The sequence below is a fragment of the Scardinius erythrophthalmus genome (assembly GCF_964197995.2).
Source record: "Scardinius erythrophthalmus genome assembly, chromosome: 16".
NCBI lineage: Eukaryota > Metazoa > Chordata > Actinopteri > Cypriniformes > Leuciscidae > Scardinius > Scardinius erythrophthalmus.
Window position 1 is genome coordinate 8,168,754 of NC_138236.1, and position 20,422 is coordinate 8,189,175.

Below are 20,422 nucleotides of genomic sequence, written 5' to 3' on the forward strand. Positions count from 1 at the left end.
AAACAGAGCAAACCAACAGATTCACACAGCAATGTATTACATTTGACCTAATATTTCTTAAAGTAAGTTAAATATGTTTTTTAAAAAGGAGTATAATATTTTTTCTCCCATTAACCTTAAGCAATGAATGCTATGCTGTTTTTGCTGCATGTTTGTTTTTTTCCAGTGACTTTTGCAGTTATTTAGATTTTTCCATAAAAGCATCATTTCAATTCTTATTTTTTATTTTTTTTTATACACATTTGCAAGACACTACAGATTTAATAACAAAATGATCATTCATTTTACAACATACAATTTTCACAGCTGCATTACATTGCAAAAAAAGTGTCCATATTGTCCATTACCCAGTGTCCTTTGATCAATAGTCACACAAATCTGTCTAATACTTTCTACAGCATGCAGTGAATTAAAGTACAGAGGCTTAAAATAATACATGCCCTGTTTTGCAAACTCTGGTATAAATGTCTGGTTAAAGTAAAGCTCTACAGACACTAATATTTAGTTTTTATCTACATCCTGATGTTTAAGTTCTTCTCAATCCAGTGGTGATCCATACACTTCAACCTCACACATTATAAGATGTTCTCTCCGTCCTGGAATAACAACATTAATGTAACGTCCTTCCATCCCATCACAGTCAAAATAGGAGGAAAACCCAGGAGGAATGGAAGAGATCGTAGCACACCTGAAGAAAGAGTGAGTTAAGCATCTTGAGAAACTCTGAACCACCGTCCATATTCAAAGCAAAACACATTTATGCATCAAGTCAAACCAGTTCAATGCAAAGGAACAGAATAGAAAATGCACAAAACTCAAATCACATTGTGATTTGTAACCAAGTTATACAGTATGTCACATTGCAGACTGAATTATTCTGATAACTTCTCTAAATTCTCCAAAAAGCCATATTAATATGAATTCATTTACCTGGGATTATCATTGCCATTGTTGTCCAGACTGTTTCCAATTCTGATTTCTGCCCCATTTAGTCTTGTAGGAACACTGTCTAATGTGTTTGTAATTACCACTGAAAACACTTTGTGTCTTTTCAGTAAGTTCAGTCTCCACCAGGGATTGACCTCTGCTGAAGTGTGGGTACAAGATCCACGACTGTAAACACCATCTTTGTTCCCATCAATGGCATTGAATGCAAAGCCATATGAGTGGAGGGAACTCTGTGTAGCTACTCCTCCTAAAGCCACATTTTCACCTACAACAACAGATGAGTTTCACATGAATTCATGGTTTTGAGTAAATTACTTCTCTTACAGTCTAGAAATGAAATATGTGTCTATAACATTGCTAAATCTAAAATATCTGCTTATTTTTATTAGTGCCAAACTGATCAAATCCTGATCATAAATGTTCTCACCATCAGGAGCTGGATAACCGTAAACCTCAACCTCACAGAGAGTAAGAACCCGATTGCGACCAGGTATTTCCACATTGATGAAACGGCCTGGAATGCCTTTTTCCCATTTGAAAGTGAGGGATCTCCCACCTGGAATGGATGAAATCTTTCCCGCCCTGTATAAAAATGACAGCATATGGATAATATTTGATTTCATGTACAGTATGTAACCTCATCACATTGTTCTTTAAGAGAATCTTCTCTTGAAAGGCTTTCTTACAATGGATTGTTGTTGCCGTTGTTCAGCAGAGAGTTTCCGATTCGTATCTCGGCTCCATCAAGCCTTTCAGGACAGCAGTCTTTTCTGTTCGTGATAGTTATGGAGGTCACTACATACTCGTCTAGTAAATCTAACCTCCACCATGGGTCATCTTGTATAGGAGTAGAAGTACAGGATCCATGTTCATAATGTGAGTCACGATTTCCATCAATAGCATTACTGGCATGGCCAAATGCTGCCCCAGGATTCTCAACCAGGTCCGACTGTGGCCTTGCCATATAAAGCGAGATTTTTAGCTGAAATTGACAAAGCACTAATCAGAAAGAAAGCATTATGTACATGTATTATTTAGACACAAAGGATATAGCTAATGAAAGCTTGAACATTTTCATCATTATTGCCAAGGAGAAAACAAAGTCCTTTTGGGATAATATACCATTATAGCGAGGCATGGTATCAAACTTTTTTATAATAAAATTATAAAAAATACAAAATGTATGCAAGACAAAGCAAATAACCAAATAGTTTGAAGGCAACATAAAACATATGAAAGTGTCTACAGTATTGTGAGGCATGTCTACATTATTGAAAGAAACTGTAAATGTTTACCTTTAGCTGTCGTCGTGTCTGCAAAATAAGGCATGGCAAAAATACAAAGCAGGAAAAACACATGCATTTCCATTGTTCTGCAAGTGAGAAGTAAATAAGTTCAGAAAAATAAGCTTTTAAAAAAAGTTAAGCTTTCTTTGCAATTGATTCTGATATGGTGAAATCATTTATAACCCAATTTATTATAAGAGTTTGTTTTAAGATTTAACAGAATGTCATACGATTAATTTAATTAATTTAATTTAATTAAGTAAAAATGTCATGCAATAATGACATGCATGTGTATTTTGATAAGTATAAAATGATCAAAGCAATTCATTTCTGACATTGATTTTGATGTTGTTTTAAATCAAGTTGAATTTACTTATTTATTACTTATTAAAAAAGCTACAGACAAGGTAAATAAACAAAGAGTGCTCATCACCCTTTATACAACCAAAAAAAAAACTGATTAAAATTAAAAGCGTCATTTATAGGTGTGGAGGCTTTATCTAAATCATCTGATAAATGTGCTTTTTACAACTGATACATTTTGTGAGAAATGTCTAACAATGTAAATGAGTTATCAGAAATGCTAAGGAACAGATCACGTGTTTTCTGGCCTCTTATGTGTTTCTTTGTCAGTTAAGATCTATAATTTAAGTTAAGAACAGTTAATTGAGAACAATTAACAGGATTATTTAAAAGTTTCAAATGGACATATCATAACTTACATGAGACAAACACAATCATTAAAATTAAATCAGTTGCTATATCTTAAGAAATATTGTGAAAAAGGAATTGATGAAACTGGAACTTGCAAAGATAGCAATTGAATAATGTTAATGGTTGCTGTTGTTTTTTTTAATTGTAGAACTTTTTATTTTATGCAAATCACTAGCCCTTTTGTAGGGCTTAGAAATTAAATCATAAAGAACTATTTCACAACAACCAGTTTTACAGGCCTTATCTGGAACTGAACCTTCAAACTTTTCAGTCTCCATCCCCATATCTTTATTTCTAAAGAAGTATCATAGAAACATGACCTTAATAGCTTCTCAAATTGCCCTTTGGCAGTTATATTGCCCATTTCCCATATGAGTTTATGTGCACTGAAATCAAATTTGACCTAATTTTAGCAATAGAAGTGTTATGTGTATTACTGCTCGGAGACGTGACTGAGATCCAAACGCAAGCTTTATTGAACGTAATCCATAAAAACTAAATAAGGTCAAAACCACAGAGCAAACTATCCAGATAATGACAGAAGTTCAAGGCACAGCACAGGCAAACAGGGAAATCCAGGGACAGGGATCCAGGTAGAAGATGCAAGAGCATGACACAGAAACCAGAAGTAGCACTCAGAAATGCAGTAACACAGGCACGACTTCTCAACAAGTGAATGAACCCACAGTTTAAATTAAGTTTAAATAGGCAAACATAACAGTTGGCAGTAACCAGAACATGATGAGTCCAGGCAATGGTTTATGGGAAACGTAGTTCATGAAGCAGTAAAGGAGACGGAGGGAGTGCCCTCTGGTGGTTATCATGGGCACTCCGGCTGGCTGGTGTAACAAGCAGATTTTGCTCTTCTTACAGTTTTTTCTGATTGCTTAAGCACATTTTTTGTAACTATTGGCTATTTTTGCAAAACTCTACACACAAATAAGAAAACCTTTCACCCAATTATCAAAACATTGTAGTTCTCTTGCAAAAGCGTTCTCTTCACACCTTCGTAAAAATGGTGTTTTCGTATCGAACAGTAAACACAAGCCATCATCTACTAAGCACACAATGTGCCAACTACACACTGATGGTATGAATACAAAACACATCATGCTTTTGCTTTCTCTGTGTACAGATGTCAATTTGAGGTCATACTTTTGTCATAGTGTCATGTAAACATACAAGGATCCAAAGTTCAAGTATTGGTGTTTATTCACACTCATCAAAACCAAGACAAAGTCAGAACACAAAATAGTAATTTCACCAAAAAAAAGAAAAAAAAAAGATAATCAGCCTACATCATGTCGTCTTTCTGGGTCCGGCCACAAAATTTCGTCCACATCGCATGCGATATCCTCCAGTCCAAGGCACCGGGGAAAATATCTCCTTGAATGCCGTATCCAGGCCTGACATGATGCCTGGTCAATATCTCCACATGCCTCCTCCATTGCCTGTAAAAGGGCTACCTGTTGATGAGGATGACGGTCGTACACTTTCCAGTGCCAGGCAGAGAAGAACTCCTCGATGGGATTTAAGAATGGAGAGTATGGAGGGAGGTTGAGTGCCATGAAGGATGGGTGGTCTGTAAACCAGTTGCGGACCAAAGCAGCCCTATGGAAACTAACATTATCCCATATGATGACATATCGGGTATGCTCTGGTCTCTGAACAGTGAGCATGTCATGTAAGGTGTCCAGGAATGCAATAATGTGTGCAGTGTTGTATGGGCCTATGGTTGCATGATGGCGAACAACACCATTTTGGCTTATAGCTGCACACATGATTATGTTACCACCACGTTGTCCTGGGACATTGATGATGGCACGGTGTCCAATAATGTTCCTGCCACGTCTCCTGGTTTTACTGAGGTTAAAACCGGCCTCATACAAAAAGTAGCTCATGTCCCATGGCATCTGCTTCTAGTTCCATCACTCTCTGGACAAGACAAAACAAATGCAACACATCAGGCCCATGTACAACACTACAGAATGCACTTCCAAATTCAGAACCAATGACACTATAGCTTACCTGCACATAGTCATATCGCAGTTGCTTTACACGTTCTGTGTTTCTCTCGAAAGGAACTCTGTAAATTTGCTTCATTCTTATTCTGTGGCGCGCAAGTACGCGACTTAGTGCAGAAATGCTTACACTGTGTATATTTTGAAAGATGGTGTCATTATCAATTATGCGCTGCTGTATTTCGCGCAGTCTTATTGCATTATTGGCAATCACCATGTTCACTATATGGGTCTCTTGCTCTGGAGTGAACATTCTTCCTCTGCCCCCAACATCTGGACGTCTAGCAATTCTGTAAAGTAACAATTTCATTATTTTTGCATGTATGGTACTGTTGTGTTTCTCATTAGAGTATGGCAGTACAAAGTACTTACCGATTCTCATTTCGAAATGTCCTAATGATACTTGCCACAGTGTAGCGGCTCAAATTAGGCTGAACCCGTTGGCCAGCTTCCCTCAGGGTCATCCCATGGTTGATGTCATGGTCGACTATTGTAGCTCTGATGTCATCAGTTATTCTATTTCTTACTCTTCTTACCCTTCCTCTTTACCCTCCTCGTCCTCTTCTTGCTCCTCCTTGTCCTCTTCCTCTAACTTCCTCTAACCCTCTTGCTTCTTCAACTCCACGTCCTCTTCCTCCAACTTATTCACCTCCACGTCCTCTTCCTCCAACTTCTTCACCTCCACGTCCTCTTCCTCCAACTTATTCACCTCCACGTCCTCTCCCTCGGCCTCCTCTGATTCTCACTCTTCTCACTCTTACTGCTACTTCCATTGTACTCCACACAGACAGCTTACATGTGGCTTATTTATAGTGCTTAGGCTGATTGCAAAGTGAACTAATTATCTAAAACAGTTTTCACATGTGAAAGTGTGCCAGACAGTTGGCAAAATAGTGTTAATGATAGCCATACATGTGCTAGGAGTGTGTTGGAAATTTGGTAATTGAGTGTAAGCAGCGAGTTGTGTTTAAAGTTCTGCAAAAAGAGTGTTGTGCAGTGAATTGTGCCTACAGTTTTGCAAAGTGTGTGTTACAAAATTGCAAACTGAGTGCAAAGCAGTGTTTGTGCTTTTAGTTTCGCAAACTCAGTGAGTGGTTTTGCTATATGTATTAATAGTTTTAGAAATTGTGCTACAAGAATCACGATTAGCGCTTAAGCATTCAGAAAAAATTGTAATTCATTTAGCTAAATTATATTAAATAGTTTAGCATTATCTGTTTTGAACAAATGTGTAAATCAGAAAATAAAAATAAAAAATTCAGCTGAGGTTCTGTGAGTCCATCTGTACATTGTGTTTGAAAATAAACATTACATAGAATGAACATATTAGATTATGTACATTCCACTTTGTTTTAAAGTATTATTTTATTTTGAATCAATTTAAAATGTTTGATAACTCATTTTGATTACAAAATTTTACCAAAACATCCATCAATCAATCAATCAATCAATCAATCAATCAATCAATCAATCAATCAATCAATCAATCATCTTTTAGTAGTTTAGTTTTATCTTCTCAGTAACTACAACCTCAAATCAAGAAAAGTTGGGATATTTTGTAAAATGCAATAAAAAGATGTTTTGGAATTGAGGATACTAATGCAGTTTTGCAAGTAGATTTTTTGCCTAATCTCGCCTGATAAGACAGCTGCTCAACAGTTTGGCCATCTTTTTTATAATCTGATTTTATAATGAATTTACTGTGAGAGTTTATTTTAATATTTAAAATAAGGTAATTAGACTTTCTTATAATTGAATTTGGTAATTAAGTAAAGGATGTAATTCAAATTATAGCATGCACATGCAAACATAATCTGCCATTCATTTTGATTCTTTTAAATAAGCAAGTCACTCACCTGTATTTTATGATGTTAAAAAAAAAAAAAAAAAAAAAAAAAAAAAGGTTTTCAAATAGACAAGATGAAGTTTACTCTATGGGCAAAAAGTGTTCATCACCATTAAATAACAAAACCATCAATGGACCAGATATAAATACAAGACGATTTTTAAAGGCCTGTGTTTTCTAAACAGGTCATCTGAGATAAATGTGCTTCATCAGAATTGTGATAAAATATTTATGGTTTGTTTGTTCAAACAGTTCAATAATGCATTTTTTGTCTGGGGCTTAAGCCTTGACTGTGAAACTGGTGTAAGGGGATTTACAGTCAAAGCCCCAGAACCAGATGATGAATGAAGACCCGGAGTCAGAATTATAATAAATTGAAGAAATTTTTTACTGAAAATAGTTTGCAGTTTCATCAGCAGAAGCCAGCTTCTAATATTACATTCAGAATAAAGATTCTTAAATGTCCTTATTGAACTAAGGCCTAATCCATAATCTAAGCCATGTGAAAACCAGACCATAGTCTGTCTTCTTAAAGTTAAGCTCAACAAACAAACCATAAATATTTTATCACAATTCTGATGAAGCACATTTATCTCAGATGACCTGTTTAGATAAAACACCCAGGCCTTTAAAAGTTGTCTTGTATTTATAGCTGGTCCATTGATGGTTTTGTTACAAAATATGACTCTCCCACATTAGGCTGGAATAACAGGACAAAAACCCTTCAAAGTAATTTATTGGACAACATCCATTAGGTTTGACCTAAGTAAGTAAAATAAAAACACTATAATAATTTATTCTCCCAATAACCTTAAGCAATGAATGCATTGCTGTTAATGTTCCCAGGTTTGTGTTTTTTCCCTGTGACTTTTGATTTTGATTTTTCCATAAAAGCATAATTTTAATAATTACTATTTTTTATTTTACATAGACATTTGCAAGACACTACAGCCTTACAGTTTTTCTAATTTGCTAAGACACACTAAATGAAACTGATCCGCTTGATCTTCATCATCACATTACAGGGTTTTTCCTGGCTCAAAACGAGGCGGAGGTGGTAAAATCCTAATAATGTATTTTAATAATAAGGTAATTACAGTTTTTTACAATCGCTATGACAGTTTTTTCAATACATTTAACAAGTTTCCTAAACTCTTAACGCACCAACACACCTAAAACACACATTTGGCAAAACGGTTAATTTCATGCTCAAAATCACACATTGTAAACTAAACTCCAAAACTAATTTTCAAAATACAATAATACACTAACACAATACACTATGTTTACCAAAACACTGCAAGCATGTTTCAAAATCAAATAATTATTCAAAACACTAACACATGTTCTCTTCCAACAGGAACATTTAGTCAATCATAACACAATGACAAAAAAAACACTATCATCAGCTGAAATTACAGAAACTGCATTATTTTATGTGTCAGGTCTGCCCTTATACAACAGATAGTATATTGTATTGATCATAGATTGTGTTTTGCACTGCAGGGTGTTTTTTTTTTTTTTGTTTTTTTTGAAGTCTCTACATTTTGGTTTTGTTTGTAATGTAAATGCATGCATTTTTTTTTTTTTTTTTTTTTTTTGCAGCAGAATTCAATACAACAAAATAAATGACCCTTCTTAGAGTAGCTTTATAGAATGTATGGTTTATAAAAAAAAAAAAGACAGAGACAGAATTGCTGCAGTAACGGCTTTATTTGCAACAGGACATTTCTGCAAGATAACAAAATATGCAATATACTGTAGCTGCCATTTACAATATTACTGTATGTGAAAATACAACATATGCAAACAGAAAAGGCCATCTTCTAATCTGCACGGTCTTCTGCATTTGTCCACATGTTCTCATCCACATCACACCTGATATCTTCCCTGGCAAGGCATCTTGGGAAGAATCTTTTACAGTAACATGCCTTATCCACCCCTGGTAGTGTTCAGCTGTGATGTCTTGGTATACAGCATCTTTTGCATACAGGAGGGACATTTGGTCCTGTGGACTATGGTCAAAAACCTTTCATCTCCAGGCTCTCCAATACTCCTCAATGGGGTTGAGGAAAGGGAAGTAAGGGGCAAGGAAAATGGACATCATCCTCTGATGGGCGTCAAACCAGGCTGTGACTAGACGGGAATGGTGGAATGCCACAGTATATGCCCATATTTGCATAACTTTAATCAGCTGTTTCTCACTAGCAATGGAATAATGTGAAAATACAAAATATACGAACAGAAAAAGCACCAGAATATATATATTTTAAAAAAAGGAGTCATCTTCTAATTTTTGGCATTATTCAATCAGCTGTTTCTCAGTAAGAATAGAATAAAATACAGGGGATATATTTGTGTTTCAGTTCACAATATAAACAGCTGTTTACCTTGACTTTAGCCTGTAAGGTTAGGTTTAGAACATGGTGTTATCTGTTCTGACATACAGTGTTAAAGCATTGGTAAATTTGGCAGTAAAAATCCATTGTTTTGTTCTTGTTTGAGCTTGTGTGTAAAAGAAGTTCAAGCATTTTAAATTTGTGTTAATTATATGCATTTTGTGTTAAAGCAACAAGAAATGTGTTAATAGTATAGCTTACACAGACGGATGTAGTGCTAACTGTGTTAAGAGTTTTGGAAAATTGTTAAAAGTATTGAAAAATCTGTCATAGCAATCGTAAAAAACTGTAAATGTTATTTTTCATAGATCATCATATAGCCTAATGTGTTTTCGGCATTATTTTTGTGGGTGGAGGTTGGTACCTCTAGGGGGGTCCGGGGGCATGCACCCCCGGAAGAAAATTTTGTACATTTTAAAGATAAATTCATTAATCTGGTGCACTTTGAGTCACCCGAATCCACTATTAAAAATAAATAATCCACCCGCAAACCGCCCATATTCTTTGAGTTAGATATCTGCATCTGATCATCACATTACAATTATTCAGATTCTCAGTGTTAAGCATGATAATATGGTAACATATCACACTGAAGTAGGCTGATTTAAAATGAACATTTATTTAAAATAAAAGTTCTCCTTTTGGCAAAATTACATTTCCTTAATAGCCTTAACAGAGGCTTTACTCCATTCAAACTTAAATTGCCAATGTTTCATTACATCACTGTTTGAAAACAGAATAATTTTTTGTACCTTTATAAGGTTTTATTTTATTAAATGTTTGCTCCATCTTTCATTTCAAATTCTTAAATTTGATCAATATATTCAATTAAAATAATAAGACATTAGGCTGTTTCCAATCAAGTTAAATAATTTACATTGAAAAATTATAACTGTATTAAATGAGATTATTTTAAATATTTTTGAATATACAAATAAGGAATGTTGAAAAGAATGATACTTTATGAAACTAAACCGCCAGTAGGAGGCGGCAGGCGACCGTCTTAATGAGCGAGTCATTGAGGCATTCATTCAAACGATTCGTTCAAAAGGCTGATTCATTCAGAATGAGGCAGTTTATGAATAGGTAATTGAATCTTTGACTCAACCGATTCGTTCAAAACGCTGAATCATTCAGTAATGAAACACGGCTGAGTGTTGCTGCTGTGAGATGCGCGGTGGTTCTGCCGTGATCTTTGTTTGGAACTATTTTCGCTGCAGAAACAGAACAAAAACAGTCATTGCGTCTCAAATGTAAGTGACTTAATTTGAACTATTTGTTTATTGAACTGTTATGAAATCAGTCTCGGTTTCAATCTTGATGGCATTCAGGAAAATATCACTCTGATCGTGTGTAGCCTAGGCTATATATTGTTTCTTAACTATAATATGTTATAAATAACAGCACGAGCCTCAACAGCGCAACTTTGTTACCGTCAGTACATTAGGTTGGACTATATTATTATCAGCTATACACTGTAAAAACTAAAGGAGCCTCAAATATCCTGTCGGATACTCAAGGAACTTAAAAATGTAATTTAAGTGCCTCAAAGCTCTTTCTCCTATAGTAGGGTTACTGGAGGAGCATTGACAATATTTGAGGTTCTTGCTGGAACTTATGGGATCCTTTAAGCACTTTGTATTTAGTTTAGAGGTTCTGGAGTCACCTTTTCATTACCACGAGACCTCGAAGTGCTTTGGGGGAAAATAGAGGAACCTGAATGCGATAGAAGGGTTATTGGAAGATCTTTTAACATTTAAGTGGTTCCTGGAAGATCTCTTATGTTAAAGCCAGCATCTGGAGGAACCCAGTGGTTCAGTGAGGCCAGAATGATATTATTATTATCCTATTATTACTTAAGTTTGATTCAGTATACATACACAGGTGAAAAATACGTATAGGCTACTATTAAAAATGTACTTGAGTGTGTTTTTAGTAGGCCTTCAATACAAATATAACCTACTTTAATGCATTTTAATACATTTAACAGTAGCCTACGTCTTTTTCACCTGGGTAGCTTACATTTATTTATATAGGCCTATTTTATTGATTAATTTAAACCTTAAACAACAACACTAAATAATAATAATATTAATAAAAAAATCATTAATTATTATTGAATAAATAATAGTAATAAAATAATATTTTTTACTTCTTCATAAATTATTATTTGAAGAAGAAGAACCATGAGGATAAAGGTTTTATTCAGTCACGAAACTGCTGCTATTCCTCTGCTGTCGTCACTTCAGTGATGCTCGCGCTGCTCGCGCGCAACAAAGCTCAGCTGATCTACGTCATCGAGTTTGAAAGTAACGGCTCTCCTCATCAGCGCCTGCCGCATCTTCCGCCGTTTGTTCGGCTCTCCGTTACAAGGTTTGTAAACTCGCCAACGAAATATAAATACTCACTATATATTCAAACACACACATATATAAACTAAATGTATTATACATTACTACGTTTTCAATTGTTTATTGCTATGGTTTATTGAACAGTATCTGGTATGAAGGTTTTAGCCGCGATGCAAACTACGTTGATCTAATGAACAAATTGAAATTATTGACTTATTGTCTTAGATTGATTTAAAGTTAGTCATTCAATTCAACATATTCTGCACAAATGTGTCTTCAAATTGCTGATATAACTTACAGCCTAACTAATTTAGCTGATTCCTGCTGTCGTCATTGGCGTTTGTTATGAATAACAAAAGCAGGTTAATATAGTTTGGTCTGTTTTTGTTTAGCCTAACTTTACTTACTACAGGTGCCCTCATTCTCTCAGATATCATTTTGAATCCATTTAGTGGTCAATAAATACTATGTTGTGAATAATCAGCTTTGTTATTTTGTTTCCCCAGAACAACCAGTAACTTACAATGTTTCAGTGGCAACATTGAATTACAGTAAGTACCTGCACCACATGCAAGTACTTTATTACTATGAACTCTGTGTGCAATTGCAAACCATTTTTATATAAATTGTTGCATTGAATTGAACTAGACAAGTGTACATAAGAATGGTTTCATGAATGATTTACACAATTTTTTTCTGCTTGTGTTTCATGCAGTGAAATTGAATGGTGTCAGGGGTTGCATTATGCCTGAGATCTGCTTTTGGGTTCCACAGACAGAAAGTCAAACAGGTTTGGAACGTCACAAGGCTGAGGAAATTATTTAAATTTCACAACAATCACTTTAATAACCTTACTAACAGTAAATTTTGTATTTTGCAGGGATCTCGGTAAGCTGAAATACAAGTTTGAAGAAGAATAAAAATCCTCCTGTAGACCTGAAAATCATTGAAGTGCCTGGACCATCCACCAGAAAAGAGGAAAAACAAACGGAAAATGAAGCTGATGCACCTTTTCACTTTTCTAACTCGTTAAGTACCTCACATGTCCCTTGTGAAGATTTTATAATTGATTGCATTTTATGTTGCAGTGAGTAAAGGTGCGTCACATTTGTGAATTTCATGAAATTACACAGGCAAAAAGGTCCATTGACCATTGTCAGCAGTGTAGCAATGTAATGTATGAAGCACCACACAAAATTGCTGATCGTGTGGATTCTTATTGAAATGACTGAATTCACCAGTGAACACTCACAGAACAACAGATAATTTTACTGCACCTTAACTCTGTTCAAATGGAAAATGTTTTCTGCTTGTTGTGACATAAGGAATACTGTTTCCGGGTCAAAGCCTCTACTCTACTTCCTTTATCTTGTTTCTAGATATTGAGAATATACTCAACCATTTATGGGAACTGTTGATTCAAGTCACATTTAAGCTTTTCAAAAGCCATAGTGTACATTACAGTCTCCAGTCTCACGGCATCCCAGACTTCAACATTTTATGATTCAAAATAGCAGAATAACTAACCATCTGAGATTTCGGAATAGAGATAAAGGTTAGGATCATAATTTTCAGGAATATTACAGAACAATGAGTGCATATTAGCACTGTTTGTTGTTTGTTTTTGGCATCTGAGAGAGCTTTTGGACTTGGAAACAGTTGCGTCAGACTTAAGCGAACTGAAACACGTTTTAAAATTAAGTGAAGATGGACATTTTTAATTAGTCAATTTTAATTTTTTACATTGATTTATTACATGGAACATGTGTTTTCTATGCATTTTGTTGAGATGTCTTTTCTTGTGTAGCCTATTGTATACACATGGTTGATTATCCATGTTACTTATGTATTATACAATTTGTTTTGTGTGTATTCATTGATATTAATCTATTACTAGCTTTTTTTCCCCAAGTGCATTGAAGTGTATGTATTAAAATGGATCTAAAATATGTAATAAACAATTCTTATTTTGTATTTGGTTCAGTTTGTTTATTATAATAGAAGTTTATGGTAACCGTAGTAACAACATGAAATTAATTTAATACAAATAATAAAAAAAAAAAAAATAATTTGGTTCCTGGAGGCACCCACAGTGGTTCCACACAGTGCTTCATATAAGAGTTCTTCAGGAAACCTGTGTGGTTCCTCAGAGAACCGGCCCTTTTTAAAGGGTGCCTAGAGGATCTACAGACGGTTCCGCCGGTGTGGCGAAGTGAAGAACCCCAAAAGGTTCCTCCAGGCACCTTTAATTTTTACAGTGTAGGCTATCAATCGCCACTTACATTAAATGAAATAAAACAGAATCATCCTCACGTTTTCGGTGATTCGGAATATTTTTATATTAATTTTTTTTTTTTTAATCAGGGCATTTTTCTGGATGGGCTACAATCAAAAAAGAAAGAAAGAAAAAAACACACGTGTCCCGGACAAAGTATGGTCCCAGTATGATTCCAGTATGTGCAGGTACAGATTTTTTATTGTAATAGCTTGTTTACCATGGTTACATGCGACTGGAATAATTTGCTTTATGAATTTGCTCTTTTTCTTAGAGAATAATGGAGCTTGAAGCTGAAGGGGCACATCACAAATTCATTTTTGTGGATGAAGCCGGCTTCAACCTCTGTAAAGTGAGGAGACGCGGGAGGAACATAATTGGGCAGAGGGCCACTGTCACAGTGCCAGGTCAGAGGGGTGCCAATATCACCATGTGTGCTGCCATCTCCAATGATGGGGTCCTTTGCCACATGCCAACTATTGGCCCATACAATACAGAACGCCTCATCACATTTCTTGATGCACTGAAAGAAATACTGATTCCACCCGAAGAGAGAGGGCTGTTGAGGCCTGGCATGATGTTTTGTGAGTGTTAGAGCATTTTGCTAACAAAATGAGTAATTTTGGCCATTGAGCTTCAGTTTTATCCTGTGTGTTAACTGTTTTGAAAATGTGATTTCAGAGTGGGCAAATGTGTTTAAGCAATCGAGAAAAACATATAAAGTGCAAACAGTATGCAAAAAGAGAGAGCAGCAATTGTAAAAGTGTCTGGTGCACTGTGTGTGTGTGTGCCCATTTGCTATAGGGGTAAAGAGTCACAGTTCAGTGCATCTGAGTGAAGAGCTAAGAGCTAAAAAGGAAGAGAGTTCAACTTCCTGACAGCCTGGTGGATAAAGCTGTTCTTCAGTCTGGTAGTTCAGGCCTGCAGGCTCCGAAACCTCCTCCCAGATGGCAGAAGACTAAAGAAGTTGTGTGAGGGGTGGGTGGGATCACCCACTATGCTGATGCTTTTCGGGTTAATCGGGTATTGTAATTGTCATTGAGGGAAGGTAGTGTGGCACCGACGATCTTTCCTGGAGCGTTCATTATGTGCTGCAGCACTTTCTGGTTGTGAGTGGTGCATTCAAATGTATTCATATTATGTAATTCAAATGCATGCACATGAAAACATAATCTGACATTCATTTTGATTCATTTAAATAAACAAGTCACTCACCTGTATTTTATGATGTACAAAAAAAGGTTTTCAAATAGACAAGATGAAGTTTACTCTATGGCAAAAAAAGGGTTCATCACCAAAACAATTCATAACAAAACCATCAATGGGCCAGCTATAAATACAAGACGGCCTGGGTGTTATATCTGAACAGGTCATCTGAGGAAAAAGTGCTTTACCACAATTGTGATCAAATATTTATGGTTTGTTTGTTGAGCTTGCAGTAACTTTACGGAAGCATACTATGTTATTCAACTCTTTTTTGGTCATATCCTCTAATATAAGTTACAAAGGTGACATGCATTTTATAGCAGTGCATAAATCCACCACCTTTCCCTTCCATACAGTATATGCATGTACAGAACTTCTGGCTCTGTGTGTCGCACTCTGAATCTAGATTTGACCAATTTATTACATGTGACCTTTAAGCAATCTGTAAAACAGAGCAAACAAATAGATTGGCACAGCCTGTCAAAATGCCAAATTACAGACAATGTTGAAACCATAAAGTCTACTTTAATGTGACCCAGTTTAAACACGCATGATTGTGTTTACAGTCCTGCAGTGTTATCTGTTCTATTTTGTGCTCAACGATAGCGTTTTATTCAAAATCACCATCATGAAGAAAAGTGTCTTCTGCTCAATAGCAGGTCTTAGTTTTGCCTCAAGACTCCTTGGTTCTGTACACTTTTATATTTCTCTTGCAAATTGAAATTAATTATTTTTGGGAGGTTTTAAATGCCATATTTGTATACTTAAAATGTTTGTTTAATATAGAGCAAAACAAAGTGGGCGCAAAGTGTTTGAAATTTATAATATTGTTTTACTCTCCCACAATAACAGGACAAAAACCCTTCAAAGTAATTTATTGGAAATCATCCATTAGATTTGACCTATTATTTCTTAAAGTAAAATGAAAAGATTATAACAATTTATTTTCTCCAAAGAACCTTAAGCAATGGATGCTATACTGTTTTTGCTGGGATGTTCCCTGGTTTGTGTTTTTTCCATTAAAGCAAAATTTTTATATTTCCAAATTTTTATTTTACATTGACATTTTTAAGACACTACATATTTAATAACAAAAGGATAATTTATTTTACAACATACAATTTTCACATGCATTACATTACAGAAAAAAAGTGTCCATATTGTCCATTTCCCAGTGTTCTTTGATCAATAGTCACACAAATCTGTCTAATACTTTCTGCAGCATGCAGTGAATTAAAGTACAGAGGCTTAAAATAATACATGCCCTGTATTGCAAACTCTGGTATAAATGTCTGATTAAAGTAAAGCTCTACAGACACTAATATTTAGTTTTTATCTACATCCTGATGTTTAAGTTCTTCTCAATCTAGTGGTGATCCGTACACTTCAACCTCACACAGTGTAAGATATTCTCTCCGTCCTGGAATAACAACATTAATGAAACGTCCTTCCATCCCATCACAGTCAAAAGAGGAGGAAAACCCAGGAGGAATGGAAGAGATCGTAGCACACCTGAAGAAAGAGTGAGTTAAGCATCTTGAGAAACTCTGAACCACCGTTCATATTCAAAGCAAAACACATTTATGCATCAAGTCAAACTTGTTAAATGCAAATGAACAGAATAAACAAAAATGCACAAAACCCAAATCACTTTTTTACCAAATTGTAGCCAAGTTTTATGTCACATTGCAGATTGCAGTAAATCTGATAACTTCTCTAAATTCTCCAAAAAAAGCCTTAAGATGAATTAATTTACCTTGGATTATCATTGCCATTGTTGTCCAGACTGTTTCCAATTCTGATTTCTGCCCCATTTAGTCTTGTAGGAGCAGAGTCTAATCTATTTGTAATTACCACTGAAAACACTTTGTGTCTTTTCAGTAAGTTCAGTCTCCACCAGGGATTGAGGTCTGCTGCAGTGCAGGAACAAGATCCACGACTGTAAACACCATCTCTGTTCCCATCAATGGCATTGGATGCAATGTTATTTGCATTGAGGGAACTCTGTGTAGCTACTCCTCCTAAAGCCACATTTTCACCTACAACAACAGATGGGTTTTACATGAATTCATGGTTTTGAGTAAATTACTTCTCTTACAGTCTAGAAATGGAATATGTGTGTACAACATTGCTAAATCTCAAATATCTGCTTATTTTTATTAGAGCCAAACTGATCAAATCCTGATCATAAATGTTCTCACCATCAGGAGCTGGATAACCGTAAACCTCAACCTCACAGAGAGTAAGAACCCGATTACGACCAGGTATTTCCACATTGATGAAACGGCCTGGAATGCCTTTTTCCCATTTGAAAGTGAGGGATCTCCCACCTGGAATGGATGAAATCTTTCCAGCCCTGTATAAAAATGACAGCATATGGATAATATTTGATTTCATGTACAGTATGTAACCTCATCACATTGTTCTTTAAAGGGGGGGTGAAACACTGTTTCACTCAATCTCATGTTAATCTTGAGTACCTATAGAGTAGTATTGCATCCTTCATATCTCCAAAAAGTCTTTAGTTTTATTATATTTATAAAAGAAAAATAGGCTGTACAGAGTCTTTCCGGAAAAAAACGAGCGGCTGGAGGCGTGCCGTGTGGGCGGAGCGCCGATAGCTAACAACACACAGGCATTTGAAGCAGTTTTACTCACCGCCTGAGGTTCCAACGCACGGCCGTGAACCTTTATCGTTGGGACTGCTCCATCCTTAAGCAAGGCCCGTTCACACCAAGCACGATAACTATAAAGATAACGATAAAGATAACTATATATGCGTCCACACCAACGACCGATAACGGCCTTTTTATTCTAAGCACGTGCGCGCCCGGATGATCCAGACCCATTTTAAATGCGCAAGACCTTTAAATTAGAATGGATTCTGATTGGCTGTCAGTGTTATATCGTTCGACAGCTGGAAAAAAATCGTTCTGAAAGTGATCCCAACGATATTGTTCCTCATATCTTTATCGTTATAGTTGTGGTGTGAACTCTGTTATTCTTTAATATGGAGAACGATTTTTAGAATTATATCTTTATCGTTATCGTCCTTGGTGTAAACGGGCCTTAGACGATCTGCAAATCCGGCGTCGAACTGGGCCTTGTTTATAAAACCTATGCAGCGCTGCCGATGATTTCCTGTTGAAGCGCGTTGATGTGCGCGGTCTTGCTCTCCTCTGGTCGCGTGTGCGCGGGCGCGCTTTTCCGAGAGAAATGCTCATATAAGGAGTTCCACTCTCGTCTACGTCATTAGATCCACGATCGAAAAAAAAACAGCCGAAACTTGTACCAACCCGGAAGTAAGATTTTCGGCACAGGAATTCTCCGTTATTCGTCCAAAATATTTTTTTTTAAACTTTGGCCATGTTTAGCATGAGAATCCATCTCTTTAACACTGTAAACAACTCTGAATACATGAAACACCATTGTACCCCCCCTTTAAGAGAATCTTTTCTTGAAAGGCTTTCTTACAATGGATTGTTGTTGCCGTTGTTCAGCAGAGAGTTTCCGATTCGTATCTCGGCTCCATCAAGCCTTTCAGGACAGCAGTCTTTTCTGTTCGTGATAGTTATGGAGGTCACTACATACTCGTCTAGTAAATCTAACCTCCACCATGGGTCATCTTGTATAGGAGTAGAAGTACAGGATCCATGTTCATAATGTGAGTCACGATTTCCATCAATAGCATTACTGGCATGGCCAAATGCTGCCCCAGGATTCTCAATCAGGTCCGACTGTGTGGCCTTGCCATATAAAGCAAGATTTTTAGCTGAAATTTACAAAGCACTAATCAGAAAGAAAGCTTTATGTACATGTATTATTTAGACACAAAGGTGTATAGCTAATGAAAGCTTGAACATTTTCTTCATTATTGCCAAGGAGAAAACAAAGTTCTTTTGGGATAATTATAGTGAGGAATGGTATCAAACTTTATTTATAATAAAATTATAAAAAATACAAAATTTATGCAAGACAAAGCAAATAACCAAATAGTTTGAAGGCAACATAAAACATATGAAAGTGTCTACAGTATTGTGAGGCATGTCTACGTTATTGAAAGAAACGGTAAATGTTTCAACTTTACCTTTAGCTGTCGTCGTGTCTGCAAAATAAGGCATGGCAAAAATACAAAGCAGGAAAAACACATGCATTTCCATTGTTCTGCAAGTGAGAAGTAAATAAGTTCAGAAAAATAAGCTTCTAAAAAAAGTTAAGCTTTCTTTGCAATTGTTTCAAATCATTTATAATCCAATTTATAATAGATTTACAAAGAGTTTGTTTTAAGATTTAACAGAATGTCATTAGATTAATTGACTTCATTTAATTAAGTAAAAATGTCATGCAATAATGACATGCATGTGTATTTTGATAAGTATAAAATTATCAAAGCAATTAATTTCTGACATTGATTTTGATGTTGTTGTTGTTTTTTAAATTAAGTTGAATTGACTTACCTTTATTCTAAAAGCTACAGGTTCTCCCAAAGACAAGGTAAATGAACAAAGAGTGCTCATCACCCTTTATATAACCAAAAACCCCAGCTAAAAATTAAAAACAATATTTTAAAGGTGTGGAGGCTTTATGTAAATCATCCCATAAATGTGCCTTTTACAACTGTGATAAATTTTGCGAGAAATGTCTAACAATGTAAATGAGTTTTCAGAAATGCTAAGGAACAGACCACGTGTTTTCTGGCCTCTTATGTGTTTCTTTGTCAGTTAAGATCTATAATTTAAGTTAATAACAGTTAATTGAGAATAATTAACAGGATTATTTAAAAGTTTTAAATGGACATATCATAACTTACATGAGACAAATACAAATCAGTTGCTATATCTTAAGAGATATTGTGAAAAAGGAATTGATGAAACTGGAACTTGCAAAGATAGCAATTGAAAAATGGTAATGGGTTGTTGTTGTTTTAAATTGTAGAACTTTTTATTTTATGCAAATCACTAGCCCTTTTGTAGGGCTTAGAAATGAAATCATAAAGAACTATTGTACAACAACCAGTTTTACAGGCCTTATCTGGAACTGAACCTTCAAACTTTTCAGTCTCCATCCCCATATCTTTATTTCTAAAGAAGTATCATAGAAACATGACCTTAATAGCTTCTCAAATTGCCCTTTGGCAGTTATATTGCCCATTTCCCATATGAGTTTATGTGCACTGAAATCAAATTTGACCTAATTTTAGCAATAGAAGTGTTATGTGTATTACTGCTCGGAGACGTGACCGAGATCCAAACGCAAGCTTTATTGAACGTAATCCATAAAACAGGAATAAGGTCAAAACCACAGAGCAAACTATCCAGATAATGACAGAAGTCCAAGGCTCGGCACAGGCAAACAGGGAAATCCAGGGACAGGGAT

At 35.6% G+C, this 20,422-nt stretch overlaps 2 protein-coding genes across 2 annotated transcripts; both read right to left on the bottom strand.

The window, feature by feature from the left end:
* Positions 1–234: 234 nt before the first annotated feature.
* LOC308703993 (uncharacterized protein) lies at positions 235–4,516 on the bottom strand (the record flags this gene model as incomplete). The annotated part of the gene is made up of 5 exons (XM_081388042.1): positions 235–688; positions 931–1,213; positions 1,376–1,530; positions 1,635–1,930; positions 4,415–4,516. 5 exons carry the CDS (start codon positions 4,514–4,516, stop codon positions 538–540), a joined length of 987 nt encoding a protein of 328 aa, XP_081244168.1. The 3' UTR covers positions 235–537.
* An 11,891-nt stretch (positions 4,517–16,407) lies between these two features.
* LOC308703994 (uncharacterized protein) lies at positions 16,408–20,117 on the bottom strand (the record flags this gene model as incomplete). The annotated part of the gene is made up of 5 exons (XM_081388043.1): positions 16,408–16,558; positions 16,803–17,085; positions 17,248–17,402; positions 18,521–18,818; positions 20,069–20,117. The coding sequence occupies 5 exons, from the start codon at positions 20,115–20,117 to the stop codon at positions 16,408–16,410; spliced, it is 936 nt and encodes a 311-aa protein (XP_081244169.1).
* Positions 20,118–20,422: the final 305 nt, after the last annotated feature.